Raw genomic sequence first — 14439 nt, 5'->3', positions numbered from 1 at the left:
ATCCGAAGTCCAGGCTTAACGACAGGAACCTGCCACCTGCCTGGCAGGTGCCCTGAGCTTGCACAGTTTACAGGAGGATTAACTATTCAGCCTCCTCTGTGGTCCGACTGCCACCACCCAGGGACTTCACAGGTAATGGAAACATCGCATGGACTGGGTCAGGAGTGCCCATGCTTTCAAGCCATCTGTTTGATCAAGTTAAATGCGCATTCCTTACCATAAGAGCAGTGAGCTGCAGACATCCCCAAACTTCAATTTATGAGCCACTCATAACACGCCCAGCTGCGGCCACAGGGGCCCGAGGCTTCCCTCAGCCTATAAATCGTGGCTCCTGGCAAATGTGGCTTATTCATCACCTTTGCAGCAGTTTGTTTGTTTGTTTTTTAAGATTTATTTTATTTATTTCTCCCTGTTTTCCCTGCTGTCTGCTCTCTGTGTCCATTCGCTGTGTGTTCTCCTGTGTCTGCTTGTATTCTCATTAGGTGGCTCTGGGAACTGATTCTGGGACCTTCTGGAGTGGGAGAGAGGCGATTACTCTCCTGCGCCACCTCAACTCCACGTTCTACTACGTCTTCTTATTTTCTCTCCTCTGTGTCTCTTGTTGCATCATCTTGCTGTGCCAGCTCTCCGTGTCGGCTGGCACTCCTGCACAGGGTGGCTTCCCTGTGCTGGGTGGCATTCCCATGTGGGGCGGTATTCCCATGTGGGCCAGCTTGCCCTCACCAGGAGGCCCTGGACATCAAACCCTGGACCTCCTAATATGGTAGACAGGAGCCCAATTGGTTGAGCCACATCCGTTTACCCTTTGCAGCAGTTTTGCCTAACAGCCTCATTCTGCCCAAGCCTTAAAGAAAATAGATAAAACTGATGTCCTCTCTCAATGTATTAACAGTTCTCTCAAAAAAGAGAAACTCTACTTTCTGTAGTTCCTAGATGAAGAAAGTACCTTTTTGTATCAATGCCTGTTAATGAATCAATTATAAATCATTACATTATTTCATTAGTGGCAAAGGACAAAGTGGTTTACCCATCCAGCCACTATGACTCACTCTAAAAGAAGGCAAACGCCCTAGTACATAATTAATGTAAAGCATAATTCACGCAATAAGGGCAAGAAACACCTAGAGATGCACCAAGACTAATGCTCTTTTCACCACTCAAGAGAAGGCTAGATTCCAGTTACACCAGCAAGAGCTTCTGCTGCTACTTGTTTCTCCTATACACATTTAATGGAAAGTTCCACTGCAAGTTAAATCTGTGACTTTTTTCTGCACATTAAATTTGTGAATTTATTCTATTCATGCAATTGTTTAAAAGAAAAAGGGAAGGGAAGGTGGGACAAGCAATAACAACCAAACTACACAGCTGCCTAAATCACCTTTATGTTCTACTCTGAGAGACACGTTTAAACAGGAACACGGGCACTCTAGAGGGACATGCGGAAGAAAACAGACAGGATGATCGGGCTCTAGAAAACATGTCAAAGGAAAGTAAGTAAAGGAAAATAAAGAGCAAGTACGAAAGAAGGCAATTACAGTATTTCTGGGGTAGTTATTACATGTCAGGCACTGTGCTAAATAAATAAATTTATTAAATACTCATTATGATAACAGGAAGGACAGATTGTTACCCACACTTCACAGATAAGAGATCTGATCAAAGCAATTAAATAGCTCTTCCCAGGTGACAGCCCAATTCCGATGCCCATGCCCTCCCTGATGGCCCGCTTTGCACTAATGGGAACTGGCAGCCCAGCCACTGGCCAAGGGACAATAGGAGAGCTACCTTGAAATCTCGGAAAGATGTCAGGAATCACATACAGGGAAAAAGGTCTCGAGAACCTCCAAGACATAAACGCATACAGAAACTCTTCAAAGTTTATGCCACTCTAAAACTTACACCAAGTAATCAGTGTTAATTCTTTAGATTACATGCAAGCAAATATGCAAGTCCAAAATATGGACACAATATTTGCTATTTTGCAATGATGTTTATTGATCCTATTGTTAGGCTAAAACCAACCAAAGCTCTGCAGCTAAGCAGGCCCCAGAGGCAGTGCTGGCTCTTTTGCTCATCAGTGCCTGTAGGACCACAGATGGGCAGTGAGCGGACTCATTCTGTGTCCACCTCCCTCTATATTTAGACCACTGTGAAATCTTTCTCCTTTATCAGTTGGCAAGTACATCATTTACATGCTAATTCCACGCCCTGCTATTTACTCTTTACCAAAGGCAAGCAAAATGCCATTTCCTTTCACTTGATCTTGTAAATAAACAAGAAACCAAACATTGGCAATAAAACTGAGTAAGTGCTCAGTGGTACAAAGGTCAACCTACACACTGAAGTATTTATGCATGAAAGGGTATGTCTGAGATTTGCTATTGTGGCAGTTTGATATTGTTTTATGAATTTCAAAAGGATAAAAGATTAGGTTTGCAAAAACAGTCTATCCCTCTGGGTGTGATTCCCCTTGACTGGATTATGTCAGTGGGGTGTGATTCATGTTGAGTCTCCACCCATTTGCTGGGTCTGATATAAAAGGAGTCACATAGACTCAGACAGACAGAGGTAAAAGGGAGCCAGCGTATTTGATTCTGCAATGTGAAAAGCAAGATTTTATAAGCACAAAGCCCCCTGGAAGCTGGGCCCATGGGCAGCTCAGGAGACCAGCCCTGCTATATGCCTGATAGCGTACAGCTGAACTTGGGACAAGAGCAGAAGCCAAGGATGACAGAGGAGGCCAGGAAGAGACAAGCTCTATGCTCGGACGCTCAAAGCTGAGCTCCAGAAGTTCTGGAGGGGAAGGTTAAGACCTCCTCAGATTGGTGGCTGTTTGCTTCACCACTTCGCAGGACCCCGGGATCACCAGGAGCTGACTTTGGTGAGAAAGCATCTCTGCTGATGCCTGAATTTGGACATTTCATGGCCTTGGAACTGTAAGCTTTTACTCCAAATAAACACCCTTTACGAAAGCCAACACATTTCTGGTACTTTGCATTGGCACCACTTTGGTATACTGAAACAGTTATAAAATACTTAAGGAGGAAAAATGAGAGGAAAACAAGACTGGCAAAATTTGATAAATGTTGAAGCTGGGTAAGAGGTATCTGTGGGTTCACTACACTATTCTACTTTTGTGTTTGCTTACAATTTTCCATGACAACTTTCATTAAAGTGGGGCATCCATATGGTCCAAAATGTATCTGAATCAAAATATACCCCATCACATATTCAAGGCATGGCTATGTTCTTGGATTGTGTCAGGGTAGAAATATGTACTCTATTTTCAAAAGGCAGTCTGAACAATTAAATGGAGATATATGCGTAGGAGGAAAATTTCCTCTCCAGGTTGTCAGCTGGCCTCTAAGTAGCACCTGAATAATGCATATTTGGAGCAGAAACAAAGATTCTAACCCCTTTACGTACAGACACAGGCAAATTCCTACTGGCTGCTCTCTTGCTCCAGGGCTTCTGGAAAATCAAACCTTGCCTATTCTTGGTGGTTCAGTTTCCACACCTACACTCGGACTCTCATGTGTCTGGAAGCTGGAGGAGTAAGCTCGGATTTTATGAGGGTTCCCATAAAATATTAGCAGGTAAAGATTTTCAATGCCCTACAAACTTGATACTACAAATCAACAGAATGTTCGGAAGGAGGTGAAGCACAGCGTAAAGACAGATACATATGATCAAAATGGCACTCAATTTCTGATCAACAGTCCACTGCCTGTTAGTGTCAGAATCATCCACGATGACTCCACTTTATTTCTACATTAGGAGCCACATCCCAAGGCCAAGTAAGTATCCCAAATCCACCTCCAACAGACAAAGCTGGTCACTGTAAAAAAGTTACCACCTTCATGTGCTTGCACCCGGAAGTGTTTTAAACAAGACAGCAGTGGTCAAAAGATGGAAATAGGGAGAAAGAATTGAACTTGAATTTTATACTCTTCTGGCTGCTTGGAAGAGCAAAGCAAGTGACACGCCATGACCCTCCCGAACCTTACCTGGGGATACAGGCTAGATAGGAAATGAGTCTCCTGAGATCCTCCTGTCGTATTCTGTCGTGATTGCTGCGGGCCGGGAAGGTTAGGATGGGGCCTCCGCGCTTATCTCGACCACCTGGAAAACAAACGTGCAGACACACTTAAGACCACGGCAAGACATGGCGGGGCTCCTGACCGGCCGTCGGGAGCCCAACGTCATCGCTCATTCCCGAGAGGAGCTGCGCTTAAGCTAGGTGCACAGACAGCAAGGCCCGTGCAAAGGCAAGGCGGCTGATGGTCTGCGGGTGGTGGGGCTGTTTCATCTCCTCACAGGACGTGACGAAGTCCGTGTGCTTGGCTAACCACGCGGGAGAGACTACCGAGGCTTTGCCCTTTTCTTCCCATGTGCTTCCTCCTTTCTTCAGTTTTAAATTTTTATTCTGGAGGGGGAAGAAACGCTCACGCCTATGTGCTTTCCTTGCCTTAAAAGCAGCCCCCTCCCTCACACTACAGCCCCCTTTCTCACCCCTCTTTCCCATTCTCACCTTCCTGCTTCCACCTCCTTCCATCCCTCACGTTCTGAGCTCTCGCTTTGCTGGGTTTTAAGACTTGAAAGCAAAAAGGACTGTTCTTCAACTTGATACTGATGCCTGGCTTGTTACAATCTGGGCCCCATGCCACCCTCCAATCTAAATGCCAGCACCTATTTCCCAAGAGTCAAAATTCACCAGTCTCTTAACACCAAGCCCCGCACACACATACACACACAAGAGCGGCATGCAAGGGTCTGAAAGCAGAACTACTTCAGTTTAAGGACTTAAAAAAAAAAAAGTACATCACACACTACAAGTATAACTCTCAGACTATTTGCCAGTGAGAGGCAGGAAGATCTTTTCATTAACACACATACAATCTTAATGAAGTCTGCTTGGCATCACTGAACACGTTTGGTGAAACTGTCACATTTGTATCATTACTCCTGTCGGGGTTTTCAGGAAAGAGTATAGAGAAAGAAGATCCAACCCTCCCAGGTGGAGCCTTCATTTAGTTTTATAATTCTGGTCATCTCTCAGAAGTGTATAATAAGACCTCAAAATGCAAGTCACAATATGAAATTCAATGTTTTCCTTTGTACTAAAAATCGTCATCATCAGAGGTAGCAGAGCGCTCTTCATTATATTCTGATTTTCAATTATTTGCTCAGAAGTCATCCCTGTGCACCACTTTCTCTCATGAACTCCTAGTCCCATCCCTGTACTGGAGCATGAATCTCTACACATGCCTGAGCATCCTGCAGTGGGGGGGACAGGCTGGAGGACGAGGCCTCCTAACGTACTCTCCTAGGTTGGGCTCTTAATTACTCGAAGATGACAAAGACGACGGGTACTGACTTCCTCAAGGACGACAGTGCCAAGTTTAGGGCAGAACAGAAGCTTGGTAAATGCTGGGCCACTTAAGCAGTAAACTAGGAGAAAAAAAATAAACCCTCTATCTTGTTTCAAAACAAATACATGCAAACTTCCATAGATTTTGTAAAGATTTATTCATTGATTGATTGATTTTCTTCCCCTCCCTCCATTGTGTGCTCTCTGTGTCCACTTGCTGTGTGTTCTTCTGTGTCTGCTTGTATTCTCATTAAGAGGCTCTGGGAACCAATCCCAAGACCTTCTGGAGTGGGAGAGAGACAATCATTCTCTTGCGCCACCTGAGCAACCCGGTCCACCGCCGTGTCTCTTATTATCTGTCCTCTGTGTCTCTTTTTTTGTTGTTCCGTCATCTTGCTGCACCAGCTCTCCGCATGGGCCAGCACTCTTGCAGGGTAGCACTCCTGCCTGGGGCAGCACTCCGCATGGGCCAGCATTCCACGTGGCCAGCTCGCCTTCACCAGGAGGCCCTTGGACCCTGGACCTCCTATACAATACACGGGAGCCCAATTGCTTGAGCCACATCCACTTTCCTCAACAGAGTTTTTAACTTGTCTAAGATACAACCCATATTCATAAGCCTTATTCTTTTATGGTAGCTAATCTCTGCCCTCCCCAAGACAAGACATGTAGTAGTTTCAATATTTCCCAGTTTTCAGCATTTTTCATTCTTTTCAAAAATGGGTCTATTTCCTCAATCAAGGATAAGTTCATCACACATATTATAAAATGGGAACTTTTAAAAATATAGTATGAGTTATTTGGATAAAACATTTCTTTTCGGTAAAGAGAAGAGCATCTAACACTTTTCTGGACCACCATTTTTAATTTTTTAAATGTGTGTTTAAAAATGCCAACGACCCATTTCAGAGTCTCCTCCCTCTCAGTCACTGTACCTTGCACGCATGCAAGGTACTCTCCACCAGGGCTGAGATCGGTAGAACCAAAGTGGGCCGGGCAAAGAAAGCTATGTGCAAAGCCGTCAGGCAGGCCCCTCGCACGGCCACCCTGCTCACTATGGAGATGAGGACTGGTGCAGGGCTGCCAGAAGTACTGACCGACTCTCCAGTCTTCTTTTTTAACTTTCAACTATGAAGATTTACCCCAAGTTAATCGTCCTAACAAGGAGGCCCTTAAAACTTCCTATCCAAGTTCATCCCACCAAGTGGGCTCCCATTCATACCCAAGAAAAGCTTATTTAAACCTGAACATGAATTTTAATATAGGGGGGAAGCCCCACTTTGCATTTTCCTTTATTCACACAGAGTTTTGGAAAACTCACTAGGAGAGTTTTACAGCTTCATCAAAAATCATTATGGAATCACAGACCAAGAAGGCAGAGTGCACGCGCCCTCCAGAAATGGCAGGAAGCCTGGCAGACTTGCAGGAGCAGGGGAGCAGCAGGGGAGCAGGGCAGGAGGTCCACGAGGGCAGCCTTGCTGGGTACAGGGGGAAGCGTTGTAGACAGACCAGGAGTCAGAGAGGAAGTGGTGCTTGTGTTGCACTTGTAATCAATTTGGATGGAACTGACACCTTAACAATATCTAGTCTTCCAATCTATGAACATGGATTGTCCTTCTATTTATTTAGGTGCTTTGATTTCCATCAGTCTTTTTTGCAGAAATGGAAAAGCCAATTATCAAACTTATTTGGAAGAGTAAGGGGCCCCTAATAGCCAAAAACACCCTGTAAAAGAAGTACAAAGTTGGAAGACTCACATTACCTAAACAGTGGAAACGAACCGAGATTCAGAAATAGACCTATAGATCTACAGCTAACTGATATTTGATAAGGCTGCCAAGTCCATTCAACTGGGACAGAATAGTCTCTTCAACAAATTGTGCTGGGAGAACTGGACATCCATATCCAGAAGTCGAAAGAGGGCCCCTATCTCATATGCAATAAAAAAATCAACTCAAGATGAATCAACGACCTAAATATAAGAACCAGGACCATAAAACTCCTAGAAGAAAATGTAGGGAAGCATCTTCAAGATCCTGTGGTAGGCAATGGATTCATAAACTATATACTCAAAGCATAAGAAATGAAAGAAAAAAAAAAACAGATAAATGGGACCTCTCAAAATTTAAATATTTTGTGTTTCAAAGGAGTTTGTCGAGAAAGTGAAAAGACAGCCTACTCAATGGGAGGAAATATTTGGAAAGCACATATCCAATAAGGGTCTAATATCCAGCATATATAAAGAGATCCTATAAGTCAACAATAAAAAAAACAAACAACCCAATTTAAAAATGGGTAGAGGCAAAAAAATTTTTTTAATAATTTTTTTTAAAATGGGAAAGTACTTGAATAGGCATTTTTCCAAAGAGGAAATACAGATAGTTAAAAAGCACATGAAGCTGGGTATATACCCAGCAGAACTGAAAACAAGGACACAAACCGATATATGTACACCAATATTCATAGCAGCATTGTTCACTAATGCCAAAAGTTGGAATCAACCCAAATGCCCATCAACAGATGAGGGGATCAATAAAATGTGGTATATACATACAATGGAATACTACTCGGCTGTAAGAACAAATACACTTCAAACACACGTGATAACATGGATGAACCTTGAGAACCTTATGTTGAGTGAAGCAACCCAGGCATTCAAGGACAAATACCACATGACCTCAATGATATGAAATAAGCAAGCTGCCTCAGAGAGCTAGAGACTGGAAGATAGGCTTACAGGAAATCAGGGGGTGGAGGAAGGATGTGAGCCGACGTCTGCAGGGGTGGAATCTATGATGAGCTGGTGGTAAGTATGAGCACAAAGAAGAGATAAAATGGGGGCAAGGGGTTGCCTTTGGGTGGGGCTTTGCGGGTTGGAGGGGGGCTGGGGATGGGCGGATGGGTAATATTGCCCAAAAAATTGGGGGGAGGGAGGGGCAACATACGAACATAGGAGAGTGTCAGGTGTTGGTTGAGAGGAAAATGCTGAGAAAACCCTATCAAAATATAATTAGGAGGGTTACCTGTTTAGGATGCTCAGAGGGGATGGTCTGGCATGGGACGGACTCCTGGGGAATGTCTGAATGCTCATTTTGCCAGGGTGGGTTGTACCATTGGGTAGAGACCCAAGTAGTGAGAGTGGGGGTGGACCCACATCCTGGGGAGGACTAACGCCATCAAAAAAGAGGGAACTGTATCTCTCGAGAGAAAGGGTGGCTCCCAGGGCATTAGGGCAGTTGAGCAAGTCAGGCCCTGAACACTGTTGCAAGTATCTCTGGACGTGGCTCCTCAGGAAATGGAGATTGGCTATCGCTGTGGGCCCCAAGGGGAGGGGAAAATGGATGTTGAATGGATGGAACCAAGGTAAATGTGGGGGTAAGAGAGGAGTTTTGCGAGAGTACACAAGGATGAATACAAAACATGTAATATTACACCAAAAACATAAAGGGGATGACAGACTAATGATGTAAACCATAATGTAAAACATAGGATAACTAAAAATTTAGAAACCTGTATATCTTAAAGTATGGACCACAATGTAAGCACAGATGTCACCTTGTTTGAAAGCTATTGTCTCAGAGTCTGTACATCAGTTTAAGTAAATATGATATGAATAAGTTATAAGATTATCGCTGTGGAAGGGAAAAGATTTTACGGTGGATGTGTGGGAGTACTGTATATTGTATATATGAATTACTGTGATCTAAGGCTCTTGTGAAGAGAAGCTCAATAATTAGGAAAAAAGAAAAGAAAAAGATAGGATGTAGAATTTTTCCAAATCAATACGTATTCTAGATCTAACCTTTAAACTCATCACTATATTCTATTTTACTAGTAAGGGAACCTGACATTATATTGGGCTTCACTTTTCAGGAAGTTTTGGATCACAGAGTGGTTCAACAATGGCAGCGGAGGAATACTGGTATGGGATGTTATTGACAGGCGATATATGGTTGACAGGTAGTTAGTTATACAGGGCATATGTCCAGGGTGCATGGTAATGTCTGGATATACTCAGAGTGGAAACAATTAAAAACAACAGCTGGGGGGGGTACTGGGTTCCTGGCCAGGGGTGCTCTGTCTTGGTCCTTAGGGGAGCAGCGGCAGTCCCCCAGGTACAACGGTAAGGATCAGGAAGGAATGAGGGTCCAACAGTGAGACCATGATACTAATGACTATGCTTGTGAGCCTATACACCTGAAATAAGAACAAGGCCTAGAGCAGCACTGTGCTTAGGAGTTTCCTCCTGACAGCCTTCATGTTACTCAAATGTGGCCAGTCTCAAAGCCAAACTCAGCATGTAAATGCAATGCATTCCCCCCAGCGTGGGACATGATACCCGGGGATGAGCCTCCCTGGCACCGAGGGATCACTACCAACTACCAGCTGATGATGCAACTAGAAAATGACCTTGAATTAAAGGTTCAACGCGGACCAGCAGAATATCCCTGTCTACATATAATAACAGGAGTTTAAAATGCTGTTTGACCTAATGTAAGGGGGAAATGGAAAGGAGAAATGAGTTTATATGGCTATGAGTCTCTAAAAAATAAGAGTCTGGAGGTTGTCAGAAGGATTGCCCTTATGCACACCTGAGCAGAGTCTCAGAGATAGATAAAGTAGATACAACCCCAGGTATTGGTTCTTTTGAGGGCTAAAGAGACCCACGGGTTCTAGGGTCATGGCAGATGGGGTTCACTGCCATGTCAGTTGGCCCTTCTTTGGAGCTGGTGTTTCTGCGTGATGGAACTGGACACAGATGGGATTTCTTTTCACAAGACTTTCATGCTACTTTACTGGAATTGTAGTTGGTGCTGGGGCTTAAGATATATCTAGGGGATTTGAATCTCTGGACTGACAATATGATAGCCAGGCCCTGAGCCTCAACAGACTTCAACTCCTACACTCTGATTTATTGGACTTACCCCACTCAGCTAACATGGAGTTGAAGAATGTCAAGCACCACACCATGGAGCCTAGAGGGCCTACAACTGAAAGCAGGAGGATTGCATCCAGTATCCATGTGGAATCTAAGCCCCTTCTCGACATAGATGTGGAATGGACACAACCAATCCAAGGTCCACAGAGAAAATGTGGCATTGGTGTGGGAAAAGTGGCCATGGTGGCTGCTGGGTGCGGGGAATGGGAGGAAGAGATGAGATGTGGAGGCATTTTCAGGACTTGGAGTTGTCCTGGGTGGTGCTTCAGGGACAATTACCGGACATTGTAGATCCTCCCAGGGCCCACTGGATGGAATGTGGGAGAGTATGGGCTATGATGTAGACCACTGACCATGAGAAGCAGTGATGCCCAGAGATGTACTTACCAAATGCAATGGATTTGTCATGATGATGGGAGAGAGTGTTGCTGTGGGGGGAGTGGTGGGGTGGGGGCGATGGGGTTGAATGGGACCTCATATTTTTTGAATGTAATATTTTTTAAAATGAATTTTTAAAAAAAGTATCCAAAATTTGGAATCAAAAAATAAATTAAAAAAAAGCACATGAAAAGATGCTCAACATCACTAGTGATTTAGGCAAATGCAAATAAAAACCACAATGAGATATCATTTCATACCTACTAGAGACTGGCCACTATGAAAAACAAACAAACAAAAACAGAAAACTACAAATGTTGGAGAGGATGTGGAAAAACAGAAATATTCAATCACTGCAGTTGGTAATATAGAATGGTATATCCGTTGGAGAAGAAAGTGTGACGGTTTTTCAGAAAGCTACAGAATTGTCATTTGATCCAGCAATTCTGCTACTAGGTATATACCCAGAAGAAATGAAAGCAGGGACACAGACAGATATAGACAGATACATGCACACCAATGTTCACAGTAGCAATATTCACAATTGCGAAAAGATGGAAGCAATCCAAGTGCCCATCAACAAATGACTGGAAAAACAAAACGTGGTATATGCATATGATGAAATATTAGTCAGCTATAAGAAGGAATGAAGTACCGATGCATGCGACAGCATGATGAACCTTGAGGACCTTATGTTGAGTGAAATAAGGCAGGCACAAAAAGACAAATATTGTATGACCTCATTAATATTAACTAATTATAATAATCAAACTCATAAAGGTAGAATCTAGAATATAGGTTACCGGAGATAGAATAGGGATAGAAGAGGAGAAGTTGATGCTTAACCTGCACAGAATTTATAATTAGGTTGATTCTAGTAGATTGGGGAAGGATAGAGGTGATGGCAGCACAATACTGTGAGTTTAAAGGCAGTACTGTGGGGGGGGTGTGTGTGTGAGTGAGGCTGAAGAAGGAGGTTTTGGGTCATATATGTTACTAGAAAGAAAGCTAAAAGGTGGGAACATTGGATTATATAACACAGTGACCCCATAAGGTAGACAAGGATTTGTGGTTAATAATATAAATATGTCTCAGGATCTATAACAAAAGTATGCCACTAGTACAGGGTGTTAATAACAGAGGGTGGTATATGCGGCATAAAAGCACCTAAAGCAAAATACAATAGTTAACAATATTTTAACATTCTTTCCATCAATTGTAACAAAGGTACCACACCAATGTTTAGCGTCAAAAATAAGGAAAGTTTTAGTTTGCCAAAGGGCTAATCCAAAATACCAGAGATTTGTTGACTTGTAAAAATATATATATTTTTTAAAAATACATAGATCTGTTGACTTTTATAAAAGGGATTTATTTGGGGTAAAAGCCTACCCTCCCAAAGTCATGAAAAGTCCAAACTGAGGCACCATCAGAGATGCTTTCTCACCGGCCAGGTACCGTTGATCCTGGCATGTGGCCACGTAATGAAGCAACATGGCACCGATCTGGGCCCAGATTTCAGCTTTCCCCTCCAGCTCGCCCTTTCCTCTGGGGCTCTGGGGCCCAGCCACTTAGCTTTGTGCTTAAGCAATCCTGCAGTCCTCTCTCTCCTGGCACAGGGCCTGTTTCTTTCCAGGCCTCCTATATCAGTCTTGGCTGTTCCACGCTCTTCCCAATCTCAGCTATGAGCTATCAGGCAAATGGCTCATGTCATCCCAGGGGCCTCAGCTGTTACAGCCTTTCTGTCATATTGCAGGATCAAAAATGGCAGAGCTCTCTCTTCCTGTGTCTGAGTGAGTGTCTGTTTATATCAGACCCAGCAAGGGGGCAGGGACTCAATATGGAACTGCTGCATATTCAATTCTTAGAAAAATGTTTTATGTCACAGAAACAACTAAATTTCCCTGTAAGTTACACTGTTTTTCAAAGTCAGGTGTCTAGTCTGACAGGGCCTTTTAAACAGCTTGAATGTTATATAGCTATATACTTCTATGGGATATAAATGTATCCTTCTTGATAGATAGAGGGCCTCACAGCAACTAACAAAATATTAAATTTCCCTCCTGTGGAAGTCCTGCTACCTTCTCAAATAAGATGGTCAAAAGCTCTCGAACATATAAGCCTTGAGTTATAAAGGAAAACAGGCTAATAAACTAAGCCCTTGATCTTAATGGCTGCATTTATGAGCCTTATTCCTATAATAATGAAACTAAGCCTATTATAATTACGGCTAGGAGTTACCTCCTGAAATCCTCCTTATTACTCAAATGTGGCCTCTAAGCCAGACTCCGCAAATACCACCCCCGCCGCCCCCCCCCACCCCCAAACGGGATATGACTTAGGAACGAGCTTCCTTGGCACTGAGGAATTATTAACAAGTGTTAATCACTGATACATTTGAAGAAAAGACCTTGACCAGAAGGGGGAAATAGTAAATGAAATAGAGTTTTTTTATGGCTAAGAAACTTTGAAGTGAGTTGGAAGGTCACGTCAGAGGTTGCGTTTATGCGGGTCTTGGACAGACTTCATAAAATGCCACATTTAACAAAGTCACTAATAAAAGTGCTCCTGAAGGTCCTAGGGACACCTGGACACCACAGGAAAGCCACACGGCCTCACCCCCTTGGAGGGCTCTAGCTGGGAATACATGAAAAGCTGGTCACCCATTATACCATAGTTGCACTCCATTTGTAGGTCACCTAATCATGATTCTTCTACTTCTTTTATTTGAACCTATAATTTTCAATATACTTGTTAAGAATACTTCTCAAGGACTTAAACATGTGGCCAACTCCTATTCTTCAGTTCTTTGGGCGTGCCCTGGACAACTAATAAAATGATGATGAAAGACCAGCCCCAGCCCCAAAGCAAGCAAATCCATTCTGTTCCTCTGCCCCATAATAATTATGTCCCTGCTTGAAGCAGTCAGGATGGACATCGTCCCAAATTTCTCATGTTTGAGGAACGATCAAGAAGCAGGGAATGTAACTGCTGACTAAAGCAGATTTATTGTTAGTGTAGTTGTTACCTTGTGTTACCTCAGTAACTTGTAACACTGATATAAAAATAAATTTTAAAGAATCATTTGAGAAGTGAAAAATTGCACATTCTCTATTTTAAAATTCTAAGAAAGTTTTCTCTTTCAAATGCTAACCTCTCTGCACAAAGATGCATCTTCAAATCAATGCATGTCACAGTCAGTGACAGGCAGCCACCAATCACCCCTCTGTTGACCTCTCCTAGTAAGGACAAAAGAACATCTTGGGACAGACAAAATGTAACACTTACGCAAAGGAACTTAGTCTCTCCATACAATGTTAGGTATCGGTGGTGGGGTAATGTATGGGAATTCTGTATAGCATGCATGATTATTTTGTAAACTCACAAGTTCTCAACTAAAACAATTAATTTGAAAAACCAACTCCACAGATATTTGATTAAATTATATTCCTCAAGACTTTGGTGGGTTGCCAATGTCATAGAAGATGTTTTATAGGGTTATAAAGCAGAAAAGTTACAAGTTCAAAGTTCTTGTTCCCGTTCCCCAGCAATAAAAACAATAATGCCGCAGCTCACAAAGGCTTCCATCTGAAAAGTACCCTGCATGTGCTTGATGTCAAGCCACAGCCTCAGAGGAGGCAGGTGGGGCCACTGTACCCACAGCAAACTCAGAGCCTTACAGTGTAGACTGAAAAGAGAAGGCAGGAATTACAGGATTCATACGAGAGAACGTTCTGCAGTCTCTGGACTT

At 43.2% G+C, this 14439-nt stretch overlaps 1 protein-coding gene across 3 annotated transcripts in view; it reads right to left on the bottom strand.

Moving 5' to 3' along the window:
* The window catches only part of TRIO (trio Rho guanine nucleotide exchange factor), a 380125-nt gene that overhangs the window by 236526 nt on the left and 129160 nt on the right, over positions 1–14439 (bottom strand). For all 3 annotated transcript variants that reach the window (XR_011645465.1, XM_058306993.1, XM_058307004.1), the window contains exon 3: positions 4008–4122. Coding sequence is in view for 2 of the 3 variants with exons in the window: in XM_058306993.1 (XP_058162976.1) it covers positions 4008–4122 (115 nt within the window). In the remaining variant the exon portion in view is untranslated. The remainder of the gene's footprint in view (positions 1–4007; positions 4123–14439) is intronic.

The sequence above is a fragment of the Dasypus novemcinctus genome, chromosome 2 (genome assembly GCF_030445035.2).
Source record: "Dasypus novemcinctus isolate mDasNov1 chromosome 2, mDasNov1.1.hap2, whole genome shotgun sequence".
Lineage (NCBI taxonomy): Eukaryota > Metazoa > Chordata > Mammalia > Cingulata > Dasypodidae > Dasypus > Dasypus novemcinctus.
Note: the sequence above shows the minus strand (reverse complement) of the source record. Positions and strands in the feature narration are given on the sequence as shown.